This window comes from Capricornis sumatraensis, chromosome 18 (genome assembly GCF_032405125.1).
Source record: "Capricornis sumatraensis isolate serow.1 chromosome 18, serow.2, whole genome shotgun sequence".
Classification (NCBI taxonomy): Eukaryota; Metazoa; Chordata; class Mammalia; order Artiodactyla; family Bovidae; genus Capricornis; species Capricornis sumatraensis.
In genome coordinates this window covers 19551615-19575569 of record NC_091086.1, presented here as the reverse complement: position 1 = coordinate 19575569, position 23955 = coordinate 19551615, and the positions used below count along the sequence as shown (strand labels likewise).

The window sequence follows — 23955 nt, the reverse complement described above, 5'->3', positions numbered from 1 at the left end:
ACATTGCAGGCAGATGCTTTACCGTCTGAGCCCTCCGGGGAAACTGTAACGATAAGCCTAGCCATTCATAAATCCGGGCTTAGTTGTGTCATTCGGTCACTGTTAGAAACACATGGCTATGGAGATAGTCTTTAGTTGCTGGCTGTGTCTTTCACATGAACTCTAGACCTATGGCATGGTAGTCATGTGTTCTTATACTTTGGGCTCATTTCTTTAATGATTTCATCCCTGTTGTGCACAGGGCTTTGTTTATGTAGTTGTCGTGCAGTCTTTCAAGGTATACTAGAGGACACTTGATTGAATTACAGTGTAGGGCACCTACCTCTTTCATCAGAGTGCAATACCAGACTGTGAAATTCAGTTACTAAATGCAGTTGCTGGTGTATCACATGGCAGTAATTTAGTGTCTGCTTTTCTTATGACCATCCTATCATTGTACCAAAGTAAAGGCCCTGTGAAATGTACATTTCTCAAAGCATATTCTGTGTACAGGCCTCAGGGATGGTTCTGCCCAAGTGTTTCATGGTCCCATTAATTTGAGAAATACTGCAGATCATACCCTTTGATCTTGTTAAATAAAAATGCCTGTAATTTTAAAAAGTCTTGGGGAAATCTTACAGTAAGTAAATTCTCTGAGCTGTATTTAAGTATATTTTCTGAAACTTATTTGAGTACAGAACCTTTTACCAAGAAACTTTTAAGTTTTTCTTATCAATACCCATTAGCAAAGTTCATTGAGTAATGTTGAGTTAAATGAACCCTGTTCCTCTGTATTTCAAGGAACATGAATTTTTGTTTTTTCTTTGTTGGCAAAGTAATGTCTCTGCTTTTTTTTTTTTAATTTTTATTTTTACTTTATTTTACTTTACAATACTGTATTGGTTTTGCCATACATTGACATGACTCCACCATGGGTGTACATGCGTTCCCAAACATGAACCCCCCTCCCAAAACATGAATAATTTTATTGACTGACACTCTCTATATGTGAGAAACAGCTTCCCCACTGTTTTCTGGTGAGATAACTAGCGTTTTTGGAAGGAGGAGGAGCTCTAATCCAGCAGCCTATCAGGTTACAGGATTATACTTAAGGCCTCCTACTTAGGACAGTGGTAATGTTGAGTTCTGCCTTTGTAGATGTATACTGGTCTCCGCTACCTCACTGGTCCAAGGACTCTGCTAGTTTGCTAGTTCAAGAAAATAAGCTAGGTCAGCTGTCATATCCCCCTAAATGAGAAAAGACAGCTAGCTGCCTGGACTGCAATTGGAAGGAAAGGTCAATCAATATATTACCTTTTCTTCCATGTGTTCCTTGCCTGCCGGCTGAGTTGTGCCTTCTCTCTAGCGGTGGTAATCTCTTCTGCTAAATTTTATTTTAACCTTGCAAATAGGTAAAAGGAAGGGCACAGTAATAACATCTCTCCTACACCTCTGAGTATATTATTTGGGCTGACTCTTACTCTGCCTTTCCCCAGCCCCGCCCTGCATGGTCCTGCTTAGATGGAGAGTTAGGCAAGTAGCTGGTGTCACGTACTGTGGGAATTTCTCCGAGAACCCTGTCATGCTCTTGCACAGGCAGAATGCAAGCATGTTTGTGATTTTTGACAGTACCCAGGATCTAGGTGGAATAAAGTTTTTTCAAAACATTTCTCAGTCAACATGTTTACTCTCCTTCACCAGCCATGCAGTGTGATACAGTGCATCACCGATACTTGAAATAGGCTGCAACAGGAGGTCAGAATGGGGCATAGATTTTCTAACACGGCATGTTAGATGGAATGATTTTGTGTACTCTGAAGTGGAAAATTCAATCAGAATTTTCCACACTTTTTAGTTAAAGCAACACTGTTGTTTATTGATGAAAGGTAGACTGGGAGAAATACAGAATGAAAATGGAGTAGATGACAAGTCTAGCATTATTCCTGGTCATAGCAGGAAATACTTTTTCTCTTGTAATTTAATGCAAGCTATATGAGATAAAAAAGGGTCTGCTTAAAAGGTACACTATGGAATACTTGGAATATATGCCAGCTTGTTTAGCGTGTGTGTGGGTAAAATGCAGTCTGGCTTTCTAAGAAGCTTGTTTCTCATTGAGATGGACTTTGTGCTTGACAAAGGGTAGTTAAAAGGCCCAGGTCATCTATTTTGGCTCAGTTTTAATGCAGCAGAACTCATTTGGAAAGCATCTGAGAGAATCAATAAGAAATTCAAAGATAGATTCTGTAAGTTTTCATTCAGGTGGATTATTTAAATGTATTACTAGTTTTCATTCATCTGTGCTTTGGTGCACAGAAGATACATCAGCGTAACTACCTATTATGTAGATGAATACTTTATACTTTCAAACTGCAAAACCTTAGGGTTGCTATGTCAGATTTGTGAATGAATATTTAAGAGAGAATAATGGCCTAAGATTAGTGTGCTCAGTGTGTGCCAGTCAATTTTCTAGATACTTCATGTGTATTCTTTCATTTAATCTGCACAATGACACTATGAGCTCTTATGACTGATCACTTCCAGTGAGGGTATGTCATTTGTCCAAGGCCATCCTCCTAAGCCAGGTTCCTGAGCCACCCTGCCTGGCTGCCCTCCTAGGACTCTGCCATCTCAGCACTTTCATCCTGGTGAGCCTAAGGCCCCATGGGTTAGTAACTTAATTCAATTGGCATAGAGTCCTTAGCACTTAGGGTTTTTATATTTAGATTTTATCTTTAAAAGATAGAATATATATAATTTGTATGTGTGTGTGTGTGTGTGTGTGTATAATATTTTACATGTAGAATCTGGGGGAAAAAAAAAAAACTGGACTGGAAAAAATGAGAGTAATGGTGTTACCAGGGACTCGGGATGGAGAAATGGGAGAGATGTTTAAGGGTGCATAGGACCCGCCTGCCAATGCAGGAGAGGTATGAGATGCAGGTTCGATCCTTGGGTCGGGAAGATCCCTGGAGGAAGGCATAGCAGCCCACTCCAGTATTCTTGCCTGGAGAGTCCCATGGAGAGAGGAGCCTGGTCCATAGGGTCAAACAGAGGCAGCCATGACTGAAGTGACTTAGCACACATGCATGCCTGTGCAACTAGCACATGTGAGTGCTGGAGATCTAATACACAGTAGTGATTATAGACCTCAAACTGTACTGTAAGCATCAAGCTTGCTAAGAGACTAGATTTTAATTTTTTCCATCACCAGAAGAAATGATATTTATATGAGGTGATAGAGCTGTTGGCTGACATTACAATGACAATTATATTGCAATACAAATGTATCAGATCAATGTTGTATACCTTGAATTTATATAATGTTATGTCAATTATATCTGAAGAAAAAGAGACATGTAGTTCTTTAACTATTCTACTTAACTATTAATACTTTTTTCCTGATTGATATATAATTCTGATGTTTAGTTTCCTTTCTCTTTTTTGTTTTACTACCATTTAAAGTGACAGAACCATTTAAAACCAATACAATATTTTAAAGTAATTAACCTCCAATTAAAATAAATTTATATTAAAAAAAGAAAATCCAAAAAAAATAATAAAAGCTTTAGTGCAAATTCAGCAACTTGTCTAAATTGTGTGACTTTAAAAGATAGTTTAGGCTGCTTATAATTTTATGTTCTTCAGTGTGCTAGAGTTGATTATTTCCCTCCTTTGTTCGTACTTTGTTATAGTATAGGTAGTTTATACTGTTTTTTTTTTAATCTTATAGACTGTGAGTCCAGATTTAACTATCAATTTTAGGTTTCCAAGGTGATAACTGCATAATTCAGTGTGTGAACACATAGCGTCTGTGGAATGTAGTAATCATGGCAGTACAGTAAGTCTAGTATGCTTTTTATTTTTAAAAGAAAGAACTTAATTAGTGTAAACAGAAACCGAAGTTGAAACCACCTAAACTCGGTCCTGAATTACAAATGGCAGCATTCACATGTGATAAGGGGGGAAACCTTCTTGCTTGGAAATTACTTAATTTTTTCAGTTAATAAAAATAAGATGCCACCTTATGAGAACTTTCTTAGGTCTTCAGTTTAAATGTCCACCCACGTTGTAGCCCTTGTGATCCGAAAACCACACAAGATGTCATCCTGACTTTAAGAGAAAGGATTCTTTCTTTGCAATGAGAATAGAATTCAGTCTTAGGGAAGAAACAATTAAAACCCAAAGCCTTTCATTATTTTTGATGCTTAAAAAAGGGCAAAAACTGATACACTATAGTATTTTCTGCTAATTAACTGTCACAAATGTGATACCATTAAGTTTGAAGTCACTTCGGTTAACTTCAAAGTCATTATTAACACATACTGTGTGGACCTCCCAAATTGACTTTGGAAAAGGAAACCCCATTGACAGATCTGTAATCAGTGTTTCCAAGGATTTTGCTTCTCATAGAACCTAATCCTAATTTGGGGCTTCTCTGATAGCTCAGCTGGTAAAGAATCTGCCTGCAATGCAGGAGACCTGGGTTCGATCCCTGGGTTGGGATGATCCCCTGGAGGAGGGCATGGCTACCCACTCCAGTATTCTTGCCTGGAGAATCCTCAAGGACAGAGGAGCCTGGTGGGCTACAGCCCTTGGGGACCCCAGGAGTCCGACCCCAAAGAGTCGGACTTGCCTGAACGACTAAGGACAAGCACAGCACATAACTTAATCCTAATTTAAGCAACATTTGGTCACTTCTTCTGGGTAACAAGCACGGGCCCTTCTGATGCTCAGAGATGGTGTCAGGGTTGTCTTAACGCCAGGTATGCTTTTGGATACACTGCTCCAAAGCTCACTTGCAAAGTTCACTACTATTTTTGGAGCATATCAGGAACATGTTTAGCTGCCAACGACCAAAACCACAACAAATTGCAGCTTAAATAAATAAGGACTTATTATTTCTCATATAAAAATATTAGTTGGTTGGGTGTCCAGGACTGGTGTGGTGTGGGAGAGGGCCATCAAGGCGATGTTGTCTTTGCTCTGCTATCCTTAACATGAGACATCTGACCTTGGCAAAATCACAGGGTTACTTTTCCAGGGTTCAGTTTCCCCATCAGAAAAAAATGGCGGTCACCCTTCCTGCAATTGCAGGGTAGGGTAAGGCTCAAATGAAATCCTGTAGGAAAATATGTGTAGCACAGGGCCTGGTGCCCACTTGATTACTCATACCACAGCTTCAGCCCCACAGCACTGGCGTTCATAGTGTGATGGAGGGGAAGGTGTTAAGCGGGAGACAGGGGATCCTACCTTCCTCTCTGTTCCGAATTAGGGTTCCCTATTCCAGAGTTCTTTCAACTGATGTTATTTGAAATAACACATTGGACAAATTAACTTCAAAAAAGATCCAGTATCCCTTTAACAAATAGGACCTATTACTTAGTAAAATATATCGTTTATAAGGCAATTGTTTATTTTATTCTGTGACCTCTTTCCAATAAATTTCAATACCATTAAAGGCTTAAGGCGCATTATTGATTATCTGACCACGTGTGTCATTAATCTTCCCTTGCTCTCATACATTTTATGTGTACATTTTAAGTGTCGTCTTTTGCATTTAGATGGAGAAGAGTGGATTAGAAGAAAGCAGACTTGTGGGTATTAGCTTCATATAGCACTTCAAAAGCTCCCTTGTGCTGTTTTGCCTGTAAATTTCTACACTAAGATGGGCTTTCAGAATAGTGACGGTTAGATAAACTACAGAGTGTCTTTAGTAAATAAAAATGATTAATCTCAGCTGAATAAATTCACTATCACCAGCCAAATAGTCTCATCCAATTCCGTTTCCTCATTCTATAAAGAGCGTTTTTCTTTTTGTGTTAAAGTTGTCTGTAATTTTAATGGAAGCTTTGAGTTATTATCTGATTTTTAAAAATTGGTTCATAAAAGGATATTGATTCTTTAAATTAGGAGTGGTTGAAATGTTGTTTATGGGCAAGCAGTCTCCTTTGCTAGAACCTGGAACCCTCAGTCAAGAAAATTCATCTTAAATCTCTGTAAAGACACCCTTAAAAAAAAAAAATAGCTCTTAGAGACCATCTCTGGATTGGACAGTAACGTTGGTTTGGAAATGCAGGGGGAACCAACAGGTAAAAGAGAAAGACTATTAAGCACAGTCCTTCCTAGCTGCTTAATTTTTATTGCCCGCTATTGATATTCATTTCTTTCCCAGGGTGTTTTCCTGGGTAATGAGAAGATTCTAAAATCAAATAAGGGTTTTGAACAGTGAAGATGTTTGCACTGTTCTCTTGAAGAATCCTATAGATTTATAGTGATCTTAAGAGGTGTCTCATATCCACTATATTAACTAGCCTTTTAGAAGCTTATGAACATTGTAGCTTTTATTGATTCCAGGGAATTGTACCCAACAATAAGCAATAAAAGTCGATGGTAACTTTCTTCACATATAGGGGTGTGCAGATCAATATTTTGAATTTACTGTAATTTTCTGGTAATGGATGGAAGACCTGAAAAAATTGTGGAGCCTTGCAGGGCACAGCTGTGCAGTGTTGCCTTTTTATTTAAGCTCACTGTAGGTCACAGGCTTTCCCAAGTAACAAGAAACATAGTTAAGTGGCAGGGCCGATGCGTATATTTACCACAAGCCTTCATAAGTCTCTTTGGAAGGAAAAAGGAGAATCACAAAACTTGTCCACAGTGACCTTAATTTTCTAGTCCTGAAGGACCTCTAAAGTGTACTGACTTAAAGGCAATTCAGATGTTAAATATCCAATATTTGTATATGATCTCCTTCTACTAAAGGAATTTTTTGTCCTGATTAGTAACAGGGTTTGTGTTTTCACTGAAGCCTGCTTTGCCTGGAATCTTTCAATTGTTTGACAGAATTGTGCCCAGGTTCAACAGTCAGAGAAGAGGAGATAGGCATCCTGAACACTTGCTCCTTGGTTTTACCCCTTTCTCACTTGTGCCCCAGGTAGCACATCTGATGTATCACACTTCAGCCAAGTCATGGCTGACGTCTAGGATGCTGGTGTGTTCAAAACTGTGCTATGGGCATCAAGTGTGGTCTCAGTGTTCTCCACACCTTATGACATACGTTATAATAGCCTCATTTTATAACTCAGAAGATTGAGTCTTAGAGATAAAGAGATTTTTCAAGGATGTTTTCCAGCATTGACTTACATTAGAACATAGATATATCTGAATCTAGATCCTGTTCATTTACTCACTATGAAGTATACAATGAGCTTAAATAAGAATTTCTGTTTAACACAAAGTTTGGTTGATCTAATATCCATTTTCTTGTTTCACTTCTTTTGTTGCAAAGGGCTGTGGCTCCTCTAATTTGATCACAACAAATTTCTTTAATTTCAAAGATGGCTTGCTTTTTGAAAGCAAGCAAGCTTGTCTCTTTTGCTTGAAAGAGACAGTATTTTGTTCTTTAAGAAGATGAACACAGAAAATACTGTATGACAGGGCTGAAAGCTCCTAACCTTGAGGAAATAAATTCACCTCACTTAGAGGTGAATATAGTAAGTATATAGTAAGTAAGTATATAATAAGTATATAGTAAGCACTCGGTCAACTGGAGATGTTATTAATACTAGCTACTACTAGGGTTCGAACCCTGCTACTCAGGAAACTCTGGAGAAATGTGAAACTCAAGAGACAGATTTACCTTATATCATACTGAATTGGAAGGAGGTATGTATATAAACATGAGATTCTAAAGCTTGATTTTTTGATATCAAGGGTGTAACATGTTAGGAAGCAGCAAAACCCTAGTAATTGGCTGGAAAGGAAGCTTGTTTCATTTCCTCATTTACTTGGGGTTAACCAATAATTTGACTTGTTACACTTTTTCGATTTTAAAAGATCTGTGTTAAAAGTAATGTGTTTGCAAAGCTTTACTTCAAATAAAACCAGAGTCTATAAAAATACTTTAAGTGTGAAATTTGCTTAGAAAGTGTGTTGTAATACTCCTTTCTAAGAGTAATTGCCACTGTGTTATCAAGTATGAATGCAACTCAATATAGCCTACTTGGGGGTGGGGGGAGGGAGTGTTATCCCTGGCGGAAGGGGGCGGGGGTGTCGCTAGTACAAACACACCAAATCTTACTTGGTGATGAAAAGTAAATAAAGCTGTTCTGGACTCAGACTGCTGTGGATTCGAAGACAAGCTAAGCCATTTACCAGCTCTGTGACCTGTGTCGCTACGTACTGCTCTGTGCCTCAGTTCCACAAAATGAAAATAATAGTGAAAATTGAAGAAGATAACGCTCATCACCACGTGGTCCACATTAGGAACTGTGGCTAGATGGATAAAGGTGGGCTTAGTAAAGAAGTACAATTCCCACCAATTGTGTAAAAAATTTAAAGTGGAAAAGGGGGTTGTGATTAATGATATTTAACTTTCATGCAAGAAAGACTTGGGGGACTGCCGTTGTAGTCCAGTGGTTAAGACTTTTCTTCCAATGCAGGGGGTGTGAGTTCAAACTAAGATTCCCACATGCCTCTTGGCCAAAAAGTCAAAGCATAATACAGAAGCCATATTATAACAAATTCAATAAAGACTTAAAAAATGGTCCACATTAAAAAAAAAAAAAAAAGAGTTCTGAAGACCTGTCCTTTGCTCTAATCTTATTTGCAAATCTCTCTCACGTTCTCTCCCATCAGGGACCCTCTGGTCTAAATTAAATGGTTTTGCATCCTCTTATCCACATTCGGATTTCATGATTTGACTTTTGAATGGCCTTCTTCTTTCATCTCTGAATGGTGCCTGCCTAGTGGTTTAGTTGCCCAGACCTATCTGACTCTTTGAGGCCCCATGGATTGTAGCCCATCAGGCTTCTCTGTGCATGGGATTTCCCAGGCAAGAATACTGGAGTGGGTTGCCATTTCCTACTCCCAGGGATCTTTTCTACCCACAGATCGAACCCACATCTCCTGCATCTCCTACACTGAAGGTGGATTCTTTACTGACTTAGCTCCTAAATGTTCTAAACTTTCCCAGAAGTTAAGCACTTCATTTCAGCTCCCATAGATCCTAGGCACACATTTCTCTCTTGAATCTGCCCCTCCTCTCTTTCCCCACTGTCTCTTTCTTGGTCCTGCCACTGAGCTATGGATAAATTAATAAGCCTCTGAGTTACTTTCCTGTGTAACTCATTTACACCCTGTTACCAGAGTGATCCTTTTTGACGTGTAAATGTAACCATCTTATTCTACTTAAAATGCTCTCTGAATTCCTCATTGCCTATAGGATAAAGAAAGACTCTCCTAAAATCCTATGGCTTTCCCTCTGCCTGCCTCCCTCCATACTCATGTCCTGTTGTTTTTTCCTTTCTACCTCCTGTTCGGGCCTTTCCAAGTTTACTAAGAGCTCTATGCTGTTTCACCCCACCCTGCTTTGCTGCATGCATTCCCTCTTCTGGAATGCCCCTGTCCTCGCCCACTCCTGAGGCTGCCTCGCCAACTCCCAGATGCCTCTGAAGAAAGCCCAGGCTTAAGTATTGCATCGCTTGGGAATATTTGATTTGCAAGGAGCAGAAACAGCAAGTTAAACTGGTTTAAACAATGAAGGGACTTGATTGGCTCCCATAACTGAGAAATTCAGGTAGAGGCAAGACTGGATCCATTAATTCAGAGAAATCACCCAAGACCCAGTTTCTACCTGTTTTTCTTCTCTGTCACCTTCTGCCCTGCAGCTGTTGTTAGTGTCTTGGGATTAATGCCCCTCCTCTCTTGCTAGCTCTCTTGGAAAAGGGAAGGAGTTGTCTCCCAGGAGCCCAGAACACACATTATTTGGCATCTTATTTTCCCAGATTGAATCAGATGCTATCTGTGAAGCAATTACTTTGGCTCAAATGATGAACTTTGTCATCAGTTTAACCTAACCTGAGCTAAGCCTGGCAGTCAAGAATACTGTCAGTTCCACCAGATTTTGTTTTTATTAATGATGGGAAACATCACTGGGCAAGAAACCATCTTGACTCTCCTTAAAGAAAACTGATCACCCCCCCTCCCTTGGGACTACTGCATATTTTGAAAAAAACTCTATTCCAGGCTTTTCCACACTGTATTCTAAAGCAAGCCAAGTCATTTAACCTCAGCACTTGCCTCATCAGCCTTTACTAAAAAGTGTTCAACGGATTAAAAGACACAAAAAACATTCTGCTCACTTTAATCCCCGCATGTGTCCCTTGTTTTCACCTTTGGTGGAAGATTTTGCCTTCTGTTTCTGAAATTACAGGACTCTAAGTAAATTGCTTCCGTTTTCCTTTGTTGTTTAAAAGGTATCTGTTCTTACCCATACTTTTCTTCCTTTTAAAAGGAAAAGCTGCCCTCCTTTTTAAAAAACATTTTATTTATTTATTTTTTTATTAAAGCCAACCCTCTCTGCTTATGTATTCATTCAGACCCCCACCCCCTTCCCTGTTGCTCATATCACCACTTTGACCTGCTTTCTGGCACTTTCCCTTGGCATGTAGGCAAAAATTGGGGCGGAATAGTGGAGGTTCAGATTTTGTGTCCACCATCTCCTGGCCTTGCAGTGCTGGGCAATCTCTCATCTCTGGACACTTCATGGGAAGGCTGGAGTGTTGCACCAAGCAGCCAAGTGAATTTGTTAGGAAATTTGTAGACTCCATTTTTTATAGAATCTTACAAAACCCAAAGAGCCAGACACCCATATTGTGACTGAGGAACTTGTATATGGAGAGGCGTAGGAGATGAATGCCAAGTCTTGAGGACCATGACTGTTGATTTCAGTGCAAGGCAAAAAAAGCTAACTCAGAAAGGAAGGCAGTAACTACTTGTGTTTTGTCAGAGAAAGTGAGCATGTGGTTGTGATCAAGTAAAATTTACACGAAAACCAAGCAAGCATTTTAGTGTGCCTTTTATGGTTTATTTTGTTGAACTTTACTGCCACAAATAAATATGTTAAAGTGCACTATGGTTATAAATACAGAAATAGAATGAAAGAAAACCTGCAAGAAAGGGAACTCCTTTAAGATTCTCCACCCAACTCACATTCTCACTGTGAGAGAGATTTCAACGCTATTTTACCAGTTGGATGGTTTAAAAGACCAGGCATCTCTGTAGATTTCTACTGCTGCTTTTCCAGCTTTACTCTACAGTTTGTATGCAGACAGCTGTGTACATTATGGGCAATTCACTGGATTTTTCAAGGGTGGTTTGAACGTGAGCCACTTTTGAGTATAACTCAGTTTTAGAACCAACCTTTCATGTAAGATCTGGTTCTAGGGTGTGGTGTGTGTATTCTTCTGTTCTCTGTTTCTGCCTTTACAAGTAAAACTGGAGGTCAGAAAAATGGGGCTGAAAACCTTCCCTTAAAAGAGCCCATCCCTGGCTGAGCCTATACCCCTAGTTCCTTCCCACTGGGTAGGAAGAGTTCCATTTGGGGCACCCCTCCTTGCCCCATGCTTCCCACTTGGAAAGGAAATAATAATAAAACCCTCACACTTCACTACTATAATAACAGTATTCCATTAAAAAAAAATCCAACTAATGTGCCCTTAAGGGCACTTAGAAGTGCCAGCCTCATGAAACAGCATATACAAAAAACTCTCTCTCCATCTCCAGGGTGGTGTTCAGACATCGATATTTGTCAAAGCTCCCTGGGTGACACTGATGGGTAGCCAGGCTGCGTTCAGAACCACTGCTTGAGCTGAATTATCTCACCCCCTTTTATTTCCTCTCCCCTGTTACCATTTACTCATTCAGTTATACTGCATGCTCTTGCACCTGGTGATATCTCTCTTCTCCTGTGTATGTGTTTCCCCAAGTAGCTTTTAAATCTGTTTTGTTTTCTCCTTATGTGTCCCTGACAGTGCCTGATACACAGCCTCACACATCTTGGCTCTTTAAACTCTCTCCCTAAATTAATGGTTTGTCTGTCCGTGCAGAGTAGTCGGAGTCACCCTTGATGACAGGGTGAGGCCACTGATGACTAATTAAGGGATGATGATATGGAGGAGTATGGGAACTTTAATGGTTTCTGGAAAATAGTGAGGAATGGTACCTGCTGGCTCTCAGGGTTCTATTTGTTTGCAGGATTTTGCTTTTCTGTTAGGGGTTGGGGGGAGGGTGGGTTACTGAGTTCCAAATCCTCTTCCCTTTCTTTCCGAGGACCTCCTGGGGTGTGAAGCCTGGTGGAGCTGGCCCCACCTCCTACTGTGCTCAGGAAGGGAGCCAGTGTTTCCTTGTTCCTGCCCCCTGGGCAGTTAGGGCAGGGCCCCAGGTGTATCATGCTGACACCCACCAGGAATGGGACACTCATGGGGAGTGCCTGCCTGAGTGCTAAGGGAAGGTGCTGGGACCTGTCGAAGGTCCTTCCCAGAGGGAAGCTGAGCTGAGCTTTGAGCAGCAGAGGTGTCCTAACAGGGCTGGTCCCCAGAGGTGGTCATGTTCTCTGGGGGTTCGTTTCCTAGTTCCTGCCCATTTTTGGACCTTGTCTGTGAAGCTGCCTTGTGTGAGAGCTGGTGTCTGCCCGGTAGTATTTTTGCCTGCTAGCCTCTTTCCGTTTGTGTGGTTTCAGGGTTTGCATAGTTTAGCACATCATTTAGCAGTGGTACCACCTCACGCGAAGAGTTGACTCATTGGAAAAGACCCTGATGCTCGGAGGGATTGGGGGCACGAGGAGAAGGGGACGACCGAGGATGAGATGGCTGGATGGCATCACCGACTCGCTGGACATGCGTTTGAGTGAACTCCGGGAGTTGGTGATGGACAGGGAGGCCTGGCGTGCTGCAATTCATGGGGTCGCAAAGAGTCGGACATGACTGAGTGACTGAACTGAACTGAACCACTAGCAAACTTCTCCCCGCCTGTAGATTTGAAGCGGCCCTGTGTGAATACTTATGTGTGCGTGCCACTTCTCCTTTTTCTGTCTGTCCTCTCTTTTCCTATCTCTTCCAGGCCATGGTTTTACATACCATCTTATACATTAATGATTTCAATGTCTATTTCCAGCCCTGATCTCTTTCTTGAACCCCAGGTTCATTTGTCCGACCACCTGTTTGGAAATTTCTGTTATTCTTACAGACATCTTGAATGTGACATATCCAGACTGAAATTCTTCCCTCACACTCCACTTGATCAGGCCAAGAACTTTGACTCTTTCTGGCTTTATCTTCCATCTTCCACATCCAGTTCTTTTGTAACTTCTATGAAAACATATCTCAAACCCAGCTCTGACCATTTTCACTGATGGTCCAAGTCACAATCTTCTCTCATTTAGACTATTCTATAACTTTCTAAAATACTGGATTAATTATGACCTTATAGTAAGCTTAGAATATTTCGGTATTTATTAGTTTATACATTCCATGCTCTAACTTAGATGTCCCTAACTTCCAGAGACTGGTTCAGTTCAGTTGCTCAGTCGTGTCCAACTCTTTGTGACCCCATGAATCGCAGCACGCCAGGCCTCCCTGTCCATCACTAACTCCCGGAGTTCACTCAGATTCACGTCCATCGAGTCAGTGATGCCATCCAGCCATCTCATCCTCGGTCATCCCCTTCTCCTCCTGCCCCCAACCCCTCCCAGCATCAAAGTCTTTCCCAATGAGTCAACTCTTTGCATGAGGTGGCCAAAGTACTGGAGCTTCAGCTTTAGCATCATTCCTTCCAAAGAAATCCCAGGGTTGATCTCCTTCAGAATGGACTGGTTGGATCTCTTTGCAGTCCAAGGGACTCTCAAGAGTCTTCTCCAACACCACAGTTCAAAAGCATCAATTCGCTGGCGCTCAGCCTTCTTCACAGTCCAACTCTCACATCCATACATGACTACTGGAAAAACCATAGCCTTGACTAGAAGGACCTTAGTCAGCAAAGTAATGTCTCTGCTTTTGAATATGCTATCTAGGTTGGTCATGACTTTTCTTCCAAGGAGTAAGCGTCTTTTAATTTCATGTCTGCAGTCACCATCTGCAGTGATTTTGGAACCCCCCAAAATAAAGTCTGACACTGTTTCCACTGTTTCCCCATCTATTTCCCATGAAGTGATGGGACCGGATGCCACGATCTTCGTTTTCTGAATGTTGAGCTTTAAGCCAACTTTTTCACTCTCCTCTTTCACTTTCATCAAGAGGCTTTTGAGTTCCTCTTCACTTTCTGCCATAAGGGTAGTGTTATCTGCATATCTGAGGTTATTGATATTTCTCCCAGCAATCTTGATTCCAGCTTGTGTTTCTTCCAGTCCAGCATTTCTCATGATGTACTCTGCAGAGAAGTTAAATAAGCAGGGTGACAATATACAGCCTTGATGCACTCCTTTTCCTATTTGGAACCAGTCTGTTGTTCCATGTCCAGTTCTAACTGTTGCTTCCTGACCTGCATACAGATTTCTCAAGAGGCAGATCAGGTAGTCTGGTATTCCCATCTCTCTCAGAATTTTCCACAGTTTATTGTGATCCACACAGTCAAAGGCTTTGGCATAGTCAATAAAGCAGAAATAGATGTTTTTCTGGAACTCTCTTGCTTTTTCCATGATCCAGCAGATGTTGGCAATTTGATCTCTGGTTCTGGTACCTCCTATTAAATCAGCAGCAGCCTTAGATTAGAAATAAAGTGCACAGTAAATGTAATGCACTTGAATTATCCAAAACCATCCCCCCTGACACCCAGTCCATGGAAAAATTATTTTCCACAAAAGGTTAGGGATCACTGCTCTAAAATACACACATACACACAACACAGTTTTTGTTTCTCCCTACTTCTCTCTCCTCCTTTTAGAGAACTTTAAAAACTTTTAAAAGTCATTTTGTTGCAGGAAGGCGGACCCCTTCCAGGTCTCGTCTAACACTCGGAAATGAATTGTCCGAGGAGACACATGTGCTGACAAAGCAAGAGATTTTATTGCGAAAGGGCACCTGGGTGGAGAGCAGTAGGGTAAGGGAACCCAGGAGAACTGCTCTGCCGCGTGGCTCTCAATGTTGGGTTTTATGGTGATGGGATTAGTTTCCGGGTAGTCTTTGACCAATCATTCTAATTCAGAGTCTTTCCTGGTGGCGCACGCATCGCTCAGCCAAGATGGATGCTAGCAAGAAGGATTCTGGAAAGTGGACGGACACGCAGTGTCTCCTTTAGACCTTTCCCGAACTCTTCCGGTTGGTGGTGGCTTATTAGTTACAAATTCCTTATCAGGATCTCCTGTCATAAAACAACTCATGCAAATAGTTACTATGGTGCCTGGCCAGGGTGGGCGGTTTCAATCAGTGTGCTTGCCCTAACCATTTGAGATTTGCAGAAAAGTTGCAAGATAGTTGAATTTTTGCATACTCTTCCCCCAGTTTCCACTAGTGTTAACATCTTATGTAACCTTAATACACTTGTCAAAATTATGAAATTGACATTTATACATTACTGTTAACTACACACTTTATCTGGCTATCACCAGGTTTTCCACTAATGTCCTTTTTAATGAGTCAAAATCCAGTCTAGGATCCAACATTGCATGTAGTCATTGTTTATCCTTAGTCTTCTCTGATCTGTGACCATTTCCCAGTTGTTCCTTGTTTTTCACAACCCTGACAGTTTTGAAGATGTTCTATGGAATGACCCTAAGTTTGGGTTTCCCTGGTGTTTTGTTTCTTTTTTTTTCCCAGAATGAAATGGGAGCTAAGGATTTGGGGGAGAGAATGCCCCAGAGATGAAGTCCTTCCCATCACATATATCAGGGGCGCATGATATCGATGCTTATCATTGGCATCATTAGCGTTGGTTGGTTCAGATGGTGTTTGTCAGGTTTATCCACTGAAAAGTTGCTGCTTTTCCCTTTCCCTCCTTTCTTTTTGGAAGGGAATCACTAAGTCCAGGGGCTTCCTAGGTGTTGCTAGTGGTGGTAAAAGAACCCACCTGCTAACGCAGCAGATGTAAGAGACACTAACACTAGTTCGATCCCTGGGTTGGGAAGATCCCCTGGAGGAGGGCATGGCAACGCACTCCAGTATTTTTGCCCGGAGAATCCCCATGGACAGAGGAACCTGGAGGGCTACAGCCCATGGGGCCACAAAGAGTTGGACACGACTGCAGCGACTTAGCACACATGCACTAAGTACAGCCCCTTTCCAGGGGAAGAGAGTTAAGCCCCACCTCTTGAAGGAGGGGAGATTTTATTTGTAACACAATCTATGGACATCTCCTTTCTTTTTTAAATCATAACTGGCCTATCAGTTAAAAAGAATAGTTCAAAGATTTCATGGCAGGTATGACAATGTTATTTGTGTAAGAAGAGCTACTAATAGTTCAGAAATAGTATATACTTTTAAAGTTGCCATTGTGGATATTACATACATATTAAACATTGCAGCTATTTCTCAGTTGTCTTTATGAATAAGACAAGTTATTTTCTCTGTTTGAGGCCAAGGTTGGCCGAAAGGAAAAGGAAGGGAAAAGAATCACCTGTTATGCTTTCTCTTTCTGGACTCACAGAAATTCTCCATATGAGCTTGAGGAACCTGTGTGTCCTCAGTCTTATCAAGAGATCACAAGATGAAAAACCAAGTACTTAGGCAGATTAACTTTTCTTCACCTTTATTTTTAGTGTATATACACTGAAAATATTTTTGCCAGTTAGAATTTATAGAAAAGAAGGCAAAGAAGATCATAATATTAAGCAAATAATGATATAAAGTGATTCTAAAAATATTAGAAGTCACTGAAAAATCAACATCGTGAAAATAATTTTAAATTTCTAATATTCTTAAGTATACTCATATGTATTTCTTTAACTTATGATGATCAATAATCACACTTTTTAGTTCAGATGGATGTTTCTTGCCCTTTTTTTCTCTCTCTGCCCTCATCCCTTCTCTGTTCTTATGCTAAATTTTTAACACATGTTCCACATATACTCAGCACAAGCTTTGGTTTATGACTGGCACTAAAAGGTGGCACAGTGGTAAAGGATCTGCCTGCCACTGCAGGAGGTGCAGGAGATGCAGTTTCCATCCCTAGGCTTAGAAGATCCCCTGGAGTAGGAAATGGCTACCCACTCCAGTATTCATCCTGAAAAATTCCATGGACAGAGGAGCCTGGTGGGCTGCAGTCCACGGAGTCGCGAAGAGTCAGAAACGGCTGAGCATGCATACACGTGCATGGCACTAATACCATAATTCTCCAGGCAAGAACACTGGAATGGGTTGCCGTTTCCTTCTCCAAGGGGATCTTCCCAACCCAGGGATCAACCTGGGTCTCCTGCATTGCTGGCAGATTCCTTACTGTCTGAGCCACCGGAGAAGCCCAATACCGTATGCCTTACCTAATTATATAAATGTGTGTTAGTGACCTTGTCCTGACACTAAAAGAATAAGATGAGGATACACACACAATATCGCTGGGGTTGGGGCAGTAAGTGCCTAATGTTGCTCATTTGCATCCAACCAGTTCAGGTTCATCAGCGTGTGGTCCCACGAGGCAGGGCCACAGCCCTTCCTGGCTCCATCTGCAGTATCTCAGCCTTCCTGGCATTTGCAGGCTTTTGCAGCCATTGTTCACAAGGTCTTGGCCACAGCACATTCATTTCTCTCACTTTATTACCATCACATCTGATTCCAATTTGCTACCAAATTGAGTTTCCAGTTCCGCGCCTGACATTCAAGCTGTCAGGTGGATTAGCTCCTCAGCTAGTTTAGCGTGGACCCTGCAGGTCAGTTGACAGTGGCCTATTAAATGTCCCCTGCCCCTCTGCCTGCAACCTCGGCTGCCGTCCCGGGAGCGGCAGTGCGGGGTTTCCCACTGTGACCTTTCTTCTTGTTTAGAACTCATAATTCTAGAGCTGTTGGAAAGACTTTCTGATTAAAAGCAGAGTTGGCTTTGTATCCCTTATCTTGCCATTTCAGCAGTTTTTTTTTGTTTTTTTTTTTCCCCTCAGAGCAAAGCAGCCAGCTTTTGGTTGGGTCATTTGATGGAATATGATTGATTGAACTATTTGGGGATCATTTATTTGGCCCATCCCCTCTTATCTTCTGAGTGATCTGTTTACCTACAGACTTGAAACAACATCTGACTTCTTTTCTGTTATTAATACTAACACCTCGGGTACCCCTCCTTTTCTTTTAAAGCTGCTGTCAGATGAGCTTACTAAACAGAAGTATTTATTTGTTTAATTAAGCTCTAGGCCTTTTGCTGTAGAGTAGGTCTCAGGGATTCTTTTTCTTTATTTATGGAAGCATAGTTGCTTTGCCATAGCGTGTCAATTTCAGGGGTACAGCACAGTGATTCAGTTGTATGCATGAATTCCTTTTCAGATCAGTAATTTCTTTTTAAAAGAAACTCTCCGGTGAGTGAGTACTTCTAGGAAGTTCTTTTTTCTTTTTCTTTTTAACCTAAATACAAAACAGATTTCTCAGTGCTTGTCATAACCCAAGACACACATATAGAAAATTATTCATTGGTTGTTCCATTTACATTTCAGTTTTCCAAAGAAAACTGTCTTGGTCAGAAACGCTTCTCTCCTCATTAGAGGCTTTAGCAAATAAAGGTGTATTTATGTTTTGGAATCAGGGGCCTAAGTTCAGCAAACACTATAATTTCTTGGGGCTAATGAAGGATTAAAGAAAAACTCAAAACAACAAAAAACATTCCACCACTGAACCCTGGAGCCCTTGAAAAGAAAATGGTTAGCTATTAGGAAAAGGAAGAAAATACTCTGTCCCTAAAGTTTTTTTTTCTTGCAATTAATCATCTGATTATTATAACTCTATATCAAAATATATTTTCCCGTTAATAAGAGAGTAAAGTAATAACTTTGATTAAGTTCCGTTTAAGGCAGGATCCTCCTCTGGGCTCCTACTCTCAAGTCCGTTTTATTTTTTTTTTTGGTAAGCTGTGCTGAAGTAAATTGCATGCTTTAGAAGTAAGATGGGAGGCCACAGGCCATGACAAACATTTAAGGATCCAATAAGAACTGGGAGCAGGAAAGGTGAGTTTGAGCTGAAGGGGAAGCACCTTTCAGAAAATGATGCTTAAACTCCAGGCGGGCAAAAAAATAAATGATAATTATGGGAATGAAGGCCCAAATTTAGGCAAGCCTTTCAGATTTTGAGTTAAAATAGCCAGATGACTCATTGCTTCCTATTCTTTAGTTATCGTCATCAAGTAATCATTCTCGAATGCCCAGGCTTCAGAAAGCTCCATTAGTGGGTGGAAGTATTTCTGTATCCCTTTTTATTGATTTGTTTGCCTTGTTTGCTGGGTTTGTTTTGTTTTGTTTTCCCATAGACACTCCATAGAAAGGTAGATAATGATCTTAATTTGAGATAAGTGTGAGAGCATCCTTTGAAACTATAAAGCAATCTATTAATGGTTGTTGCTGTCTGGTTACCTTTTGAGAGGTTCATTAACCTACTTTAAAAAATACTCTAAATCATAAATCACATTTGCTTTAAGAAATAACACCAAAAGGAAACCTTTTGCAGTGTTTCTTTTTAAAAGTATGATCTTCAGTAGACACAACGTTTTGCGTGAGTTTATTTCTGTTGGCGGCAAATACTCTGATTTAACTCCCTTTTCATTTCACTTTTGGCTTAATTATAATCCTGCAGAATTTCCCCTCCTCCTTCTATTTCCTTTTTGGTTAAGTCCTTTGCTTGCTCAGATTTCCGTTACCCTCAATTATAGTGTCACGTACTCAGTATTTGACTGTCATTGCTTTGGAAGGATTGATGTCTTTTCTGCTCTGGAATTTAGGTAATCTGTGTTTGAACCTTAAACACAGTGTATAAAAGGGACAATGTAAGAAGGGATTCAGTATAAAATAACTACACTAAAATCTTTTCAGTATAGAAAATGCCAAATCAAGCATAACAAGGAAGATACCTTGTTACCTGTTTGGTCTCCTAGTAGTCTAAGGTTAAGGCAGCATCTCATATACATGTTTTTTGTTTTTTTTTTTTTGCAGAAGGAGCTGAGTCTTCCCAGAAGAGGAAGTCTGTAAGTAGAATAATTTAGTTTCCTTATTGATTCCTTCATATTTTGGGATAAAGTGTATAATGTCATTATCCTCTGACTTGTTAGATTTTCAATGGCAATCAAAAGATTAATGATAATCAACTGAATTAAGAAAAGACAAAGCTTTGCACTTATTTATAAATGTCAGAATTAATGATTTCAAAATAACTTGAAGAAAATTGCCAGCGTTTGTTCCTCACGCATCCTGTCAGCCAAAATGCATTATTCTTGGGATAAGCTTGAATTTTAAAATTCTATTATGTAATCAAGCAAAAACGTTATTTGGTCTGCAGATAGTTTAAATTGATCTGACTAAAGAATTAGTGCTTTTCTACATGATCTAGAAATCCATGATTGTTCTTTATACTATGAATTTTTGCAGAGTAAATGATACACTTTTGCCTTTGAATTAATGACGACTTTGCATCTGTTAACCTTTCTACTAGGTCTAGAACTTACTGTGTTGATTCATGTATTGTTCTTATATTAAAATAGCAAATTTGCGAACATTGACTTGATCTCTTTATTGTGTGTTTCAACCTTTTCTTTTTAAGGCTAATAGTATATTTGCACAAATCATAGTTTTTTTTCATTATCAAATTGTGGAATACAATTAATTGCCTTTAATAATGCACTAAGGTCGATTTATTCTCAACTAGTACTGTATAAGGGCTGGTTTAGAAATATTTGGATTTGATGTCTGATTTATGTTGAATTTAGTGGATGGGGCAATGCCCTTTAAAAAAAAATAAGTATAACATGTAAGGTAAGTTCATGCAAATCCCAGCTTGGAGAATTAGAAACGTATGTAGTGACTGTTGAAAGAATTCATTCTTTTGACTATGTTTTGAAATTTTCAGTCTTTGTATCTGGGAACCAAAACTTCATCAGCTAGGAACATTTCAGTACTATCCATTTGATCTCTACTTTTTTAGTTGCCAGGAGGATACTGGATCATTATTCTTGGAGAATATGCCTGAATAAATTTTTACTGGCTCCCAGCTTATATCTCTGGATGCTACAGGTTGATGGCCTAATAGTTTATCATAGAAATGCCTTTAAAATCAAAAAACCCCATTCTTCTGCATAATGATTAGGACTCTTCTGCCTAGACTGGTAGAAGTTCAAACTTTTTTATATTTTCCATCATGATGAGAAATAAGGAACAAGAAAAACAGAAATATCCACATAAAATATATTTATAGATAAAAATCTCTTTCTCTCATAATTTTTTTAATCCTTAAAGTATCTTAGGCTTGTCTTTTATACTTTGTTTAAAAACTTTAGAAACCTAGTCAAATCTTCATTTTAGCCTTTATAAATGTGGTGCTTTTTTCTATTAGCAAATTTCCTATAAATTATTATGATGATAATGTTAATTAACAAAGTAGCTTCTTCATACTTATTGAAAGGCCATATCTCCTTTTGTACTTGTATAAATCTCAAATCTGATTATATTAGCTGATAGCCATCAGTTGGTGGGAGAAATACATAGGAAAATATTTAAATTTCTTTACTTGAGAGAATGGAATCTTTAACAGAAAAAAAAAAGAATGATGACATTAGTTTGTTTGGATTACATGCTTTGAATACTTAGTAAGAGAAAGATAAAATTATATATAAGTCAATTAAAAATCCCCTCCTAATAAAAATCTGCTGATCTATTGATCAAATTATGTGAATAAGGCATCATATATATATCAACATAAATCTACCTTTTTTTTTTTAGTGAACTTTGAAAAAATTAACAATGGCAAGTAAAGCAAATAAGAAATAAACATTCTATTTTTTAAATTTTCTATTAAATACAAGTATTCCTCAAAGAATTAATGACATGACATCGATGTTCTGGGATGTAATGCCACTCTGAGTTTTCAGTACAAATCTAATGAAGACAAGCGCATGTGAGTTTTTCTTAGGTATTGGTGCTAGCCCACATCAGGATCACTAAACCTGTTAACATTTCCTCCATTTATTCACTGTACAATTCACTGCACGAATGCTTTCGAGTCTTTTATTACCTCTCCCGGAAAGATCGATGATTTCATCCTGCTCTTCTGTTGTCCTTCTGTGTCAACAGCGAGCAACTATGCGATGGGATGCATTCCATGTGGTCTGTGGTACCTGGGCATGTGACTGAACTTTCCAGAGGGCTTGTCCCTTCAGAAAAGCTGTCTTTTGAAAGAAGGCACCTGGTTTTGTTACATCTGCAACTTCTAATTTGTGTGCGTGGAATAATAATATTTTTAAAATGCATTTTCATCATTCAGACACATAGATTTGCCAGATTTTTAAAAGTTTAGTATTGTTTTAAGTAAGCTTATAGATATTGCTTGTCTGGAATCAAGTGATCAAAACATATGTGTGATATAATGCATACATATGTATTATATGAAAGTTAAAGCTTTTACAAACAAAAAAACATAGAAAGTGGCTTTTTTTAAATGTCCATCAGCAGATGAATGGATAAGAAAGCTTTGGTACATGTACACAATGGAGTATTACTCAGCCGTTAAAAAGAATTCATTTGAATCAGTTCTGATGAGATGGATGAAACTGGAGCCGATTATACAGAGTGAAGTAAGCCAGAAAGAAAAACACCAATACAGTATACTAACACATATATATGGAATTTAGAAAGATGGCAATGACGACCCTGTATGCAAGACAGGAAAAAAGACACAGCGGTGTATAACGGACTTTTGGACTCAGAGGGAGAGGGAGAGGGTGGGATGATTTGGGAGAATGGCATTCTATCATGTATACTATCATGTAAGAATTGAATCGCCAGTCTATGTCTGACGCAGGATACAGCATGCTTGGGGCTGGTGCATGGGGATGACCCACAGAGATGTTATGGGGAGGGAGGTGGGAGGGGGGTTCATGTTTGGGAACACATGTAAGAATTAAAGATTTTAAAATTTAAAATAAATAAATAAATAAATAATATCTGAGAAAAAGAAAGCTTATTTTATAAAATAATAAATACGATTTAACCCCCCCAAAAAATAAAATAAAATTACTAATTGAAAAGGACAGAAAAGCAAACTATATTCTGTCTAGGAAAAAAGGAATAGAGATTGCCAATAATATGTAATTGACGATCATTTTCTCCAGGGCTAACTTGAGGTCTGTGTTTCTCACGTGTTTTAAAAGATTGTGAAGACAATGATTGTGACTTTTCTGTTTTTAACAGTGCAAATGTCATCAGAAAGAGAGGTTAAGGGAAACTGTTTCTAGACCTGATGTTACTTAATAACCAAATGACCCCAGGTCAGTTTTCCAGAGGTTCTTCCAGCCCTTTACTGACTTCAAGACCTCAAATCCCATCTCTATCTGACTCCCTGTAGGGTAGATTTTAGCTAGTTGCCTTCTTCTTACAAAGAGTAGCCATTTTCCCAGATTCTTCTAGATCATTCCTTCTCTTTGTCCTTGGAACAGAAGTTGCCATACTCTCTGCTCCCCTTCCTCTTAGCTATTTGTCAAAAGCTATATATCTTATCATGAGATAGTCATGCAGTGAAATACTAAATACCCAGTAGGATGGCTAAACTAGAGCAAATTCCAGATTCAAGATGTTAACAGCATTTAAGTTGTAAAATTTCTAATAACCGCGGATCTAAACTGTCCATATTTATTAAAAGGTTAATAAAAGGTCTGGTGGGTCCCTTAACTAGTCTTTTGAACATGAGTCCTAAAACGACAATGCTGAGTGATAAAACTCAGCTTTGTTTTCAGACAGGGAAAGTGGTGAAAGCCCAAGGTGTGAGCTGATGGATAGTTCAGAGCAAAACCACGGTCCCCTTTAATTGTAAAGGACCCCATTATGTTTTGTTAATTGATAAATAAATAGCCCTACAGGATAAAGGGCTTCTTTTTCTTTTTTTCATGGAATTCCCTGGAGAGAGGAGCAGGCTCTCTGCAGTTACCACTTTATTTTAGTTGAAACAGCAGCTGACACATGGTGAGTTAGTTTCTTGGCTTTTTGTGCTTTTGCCCCCACACATCTAGCAGTAGCAACTCAAAGCAGAAAGCAGCTCC

The 23955-nt window shown here is 39.5% G+C and overlaps 1 protein-coding gene across 3 annotated transcripts in view; it reads left to right on the top strand.

The window, feature by feature from the left end:
* MAST4 (microtubule associated serine/threonine kinase family member 4) overlaps positions 1-23955 on the top strand; it is a 611596-nt gene that overhangs the window by 301006 nt on the left and 286635 nt on the right. For all 3 annotated transcript variants that reach the window (XM_068990601.1, XM_068990599.1, XM_068990600.1), the window contains exon 4: positions 19865-19896. In XM_068990601.1, coding sequence (XP_068846702.1) covers positions 19865-19896 — 32 coding nt within the window. The remainder of the gene's footprint in view (positions 1-19864; positions 19897-23955) is intronic.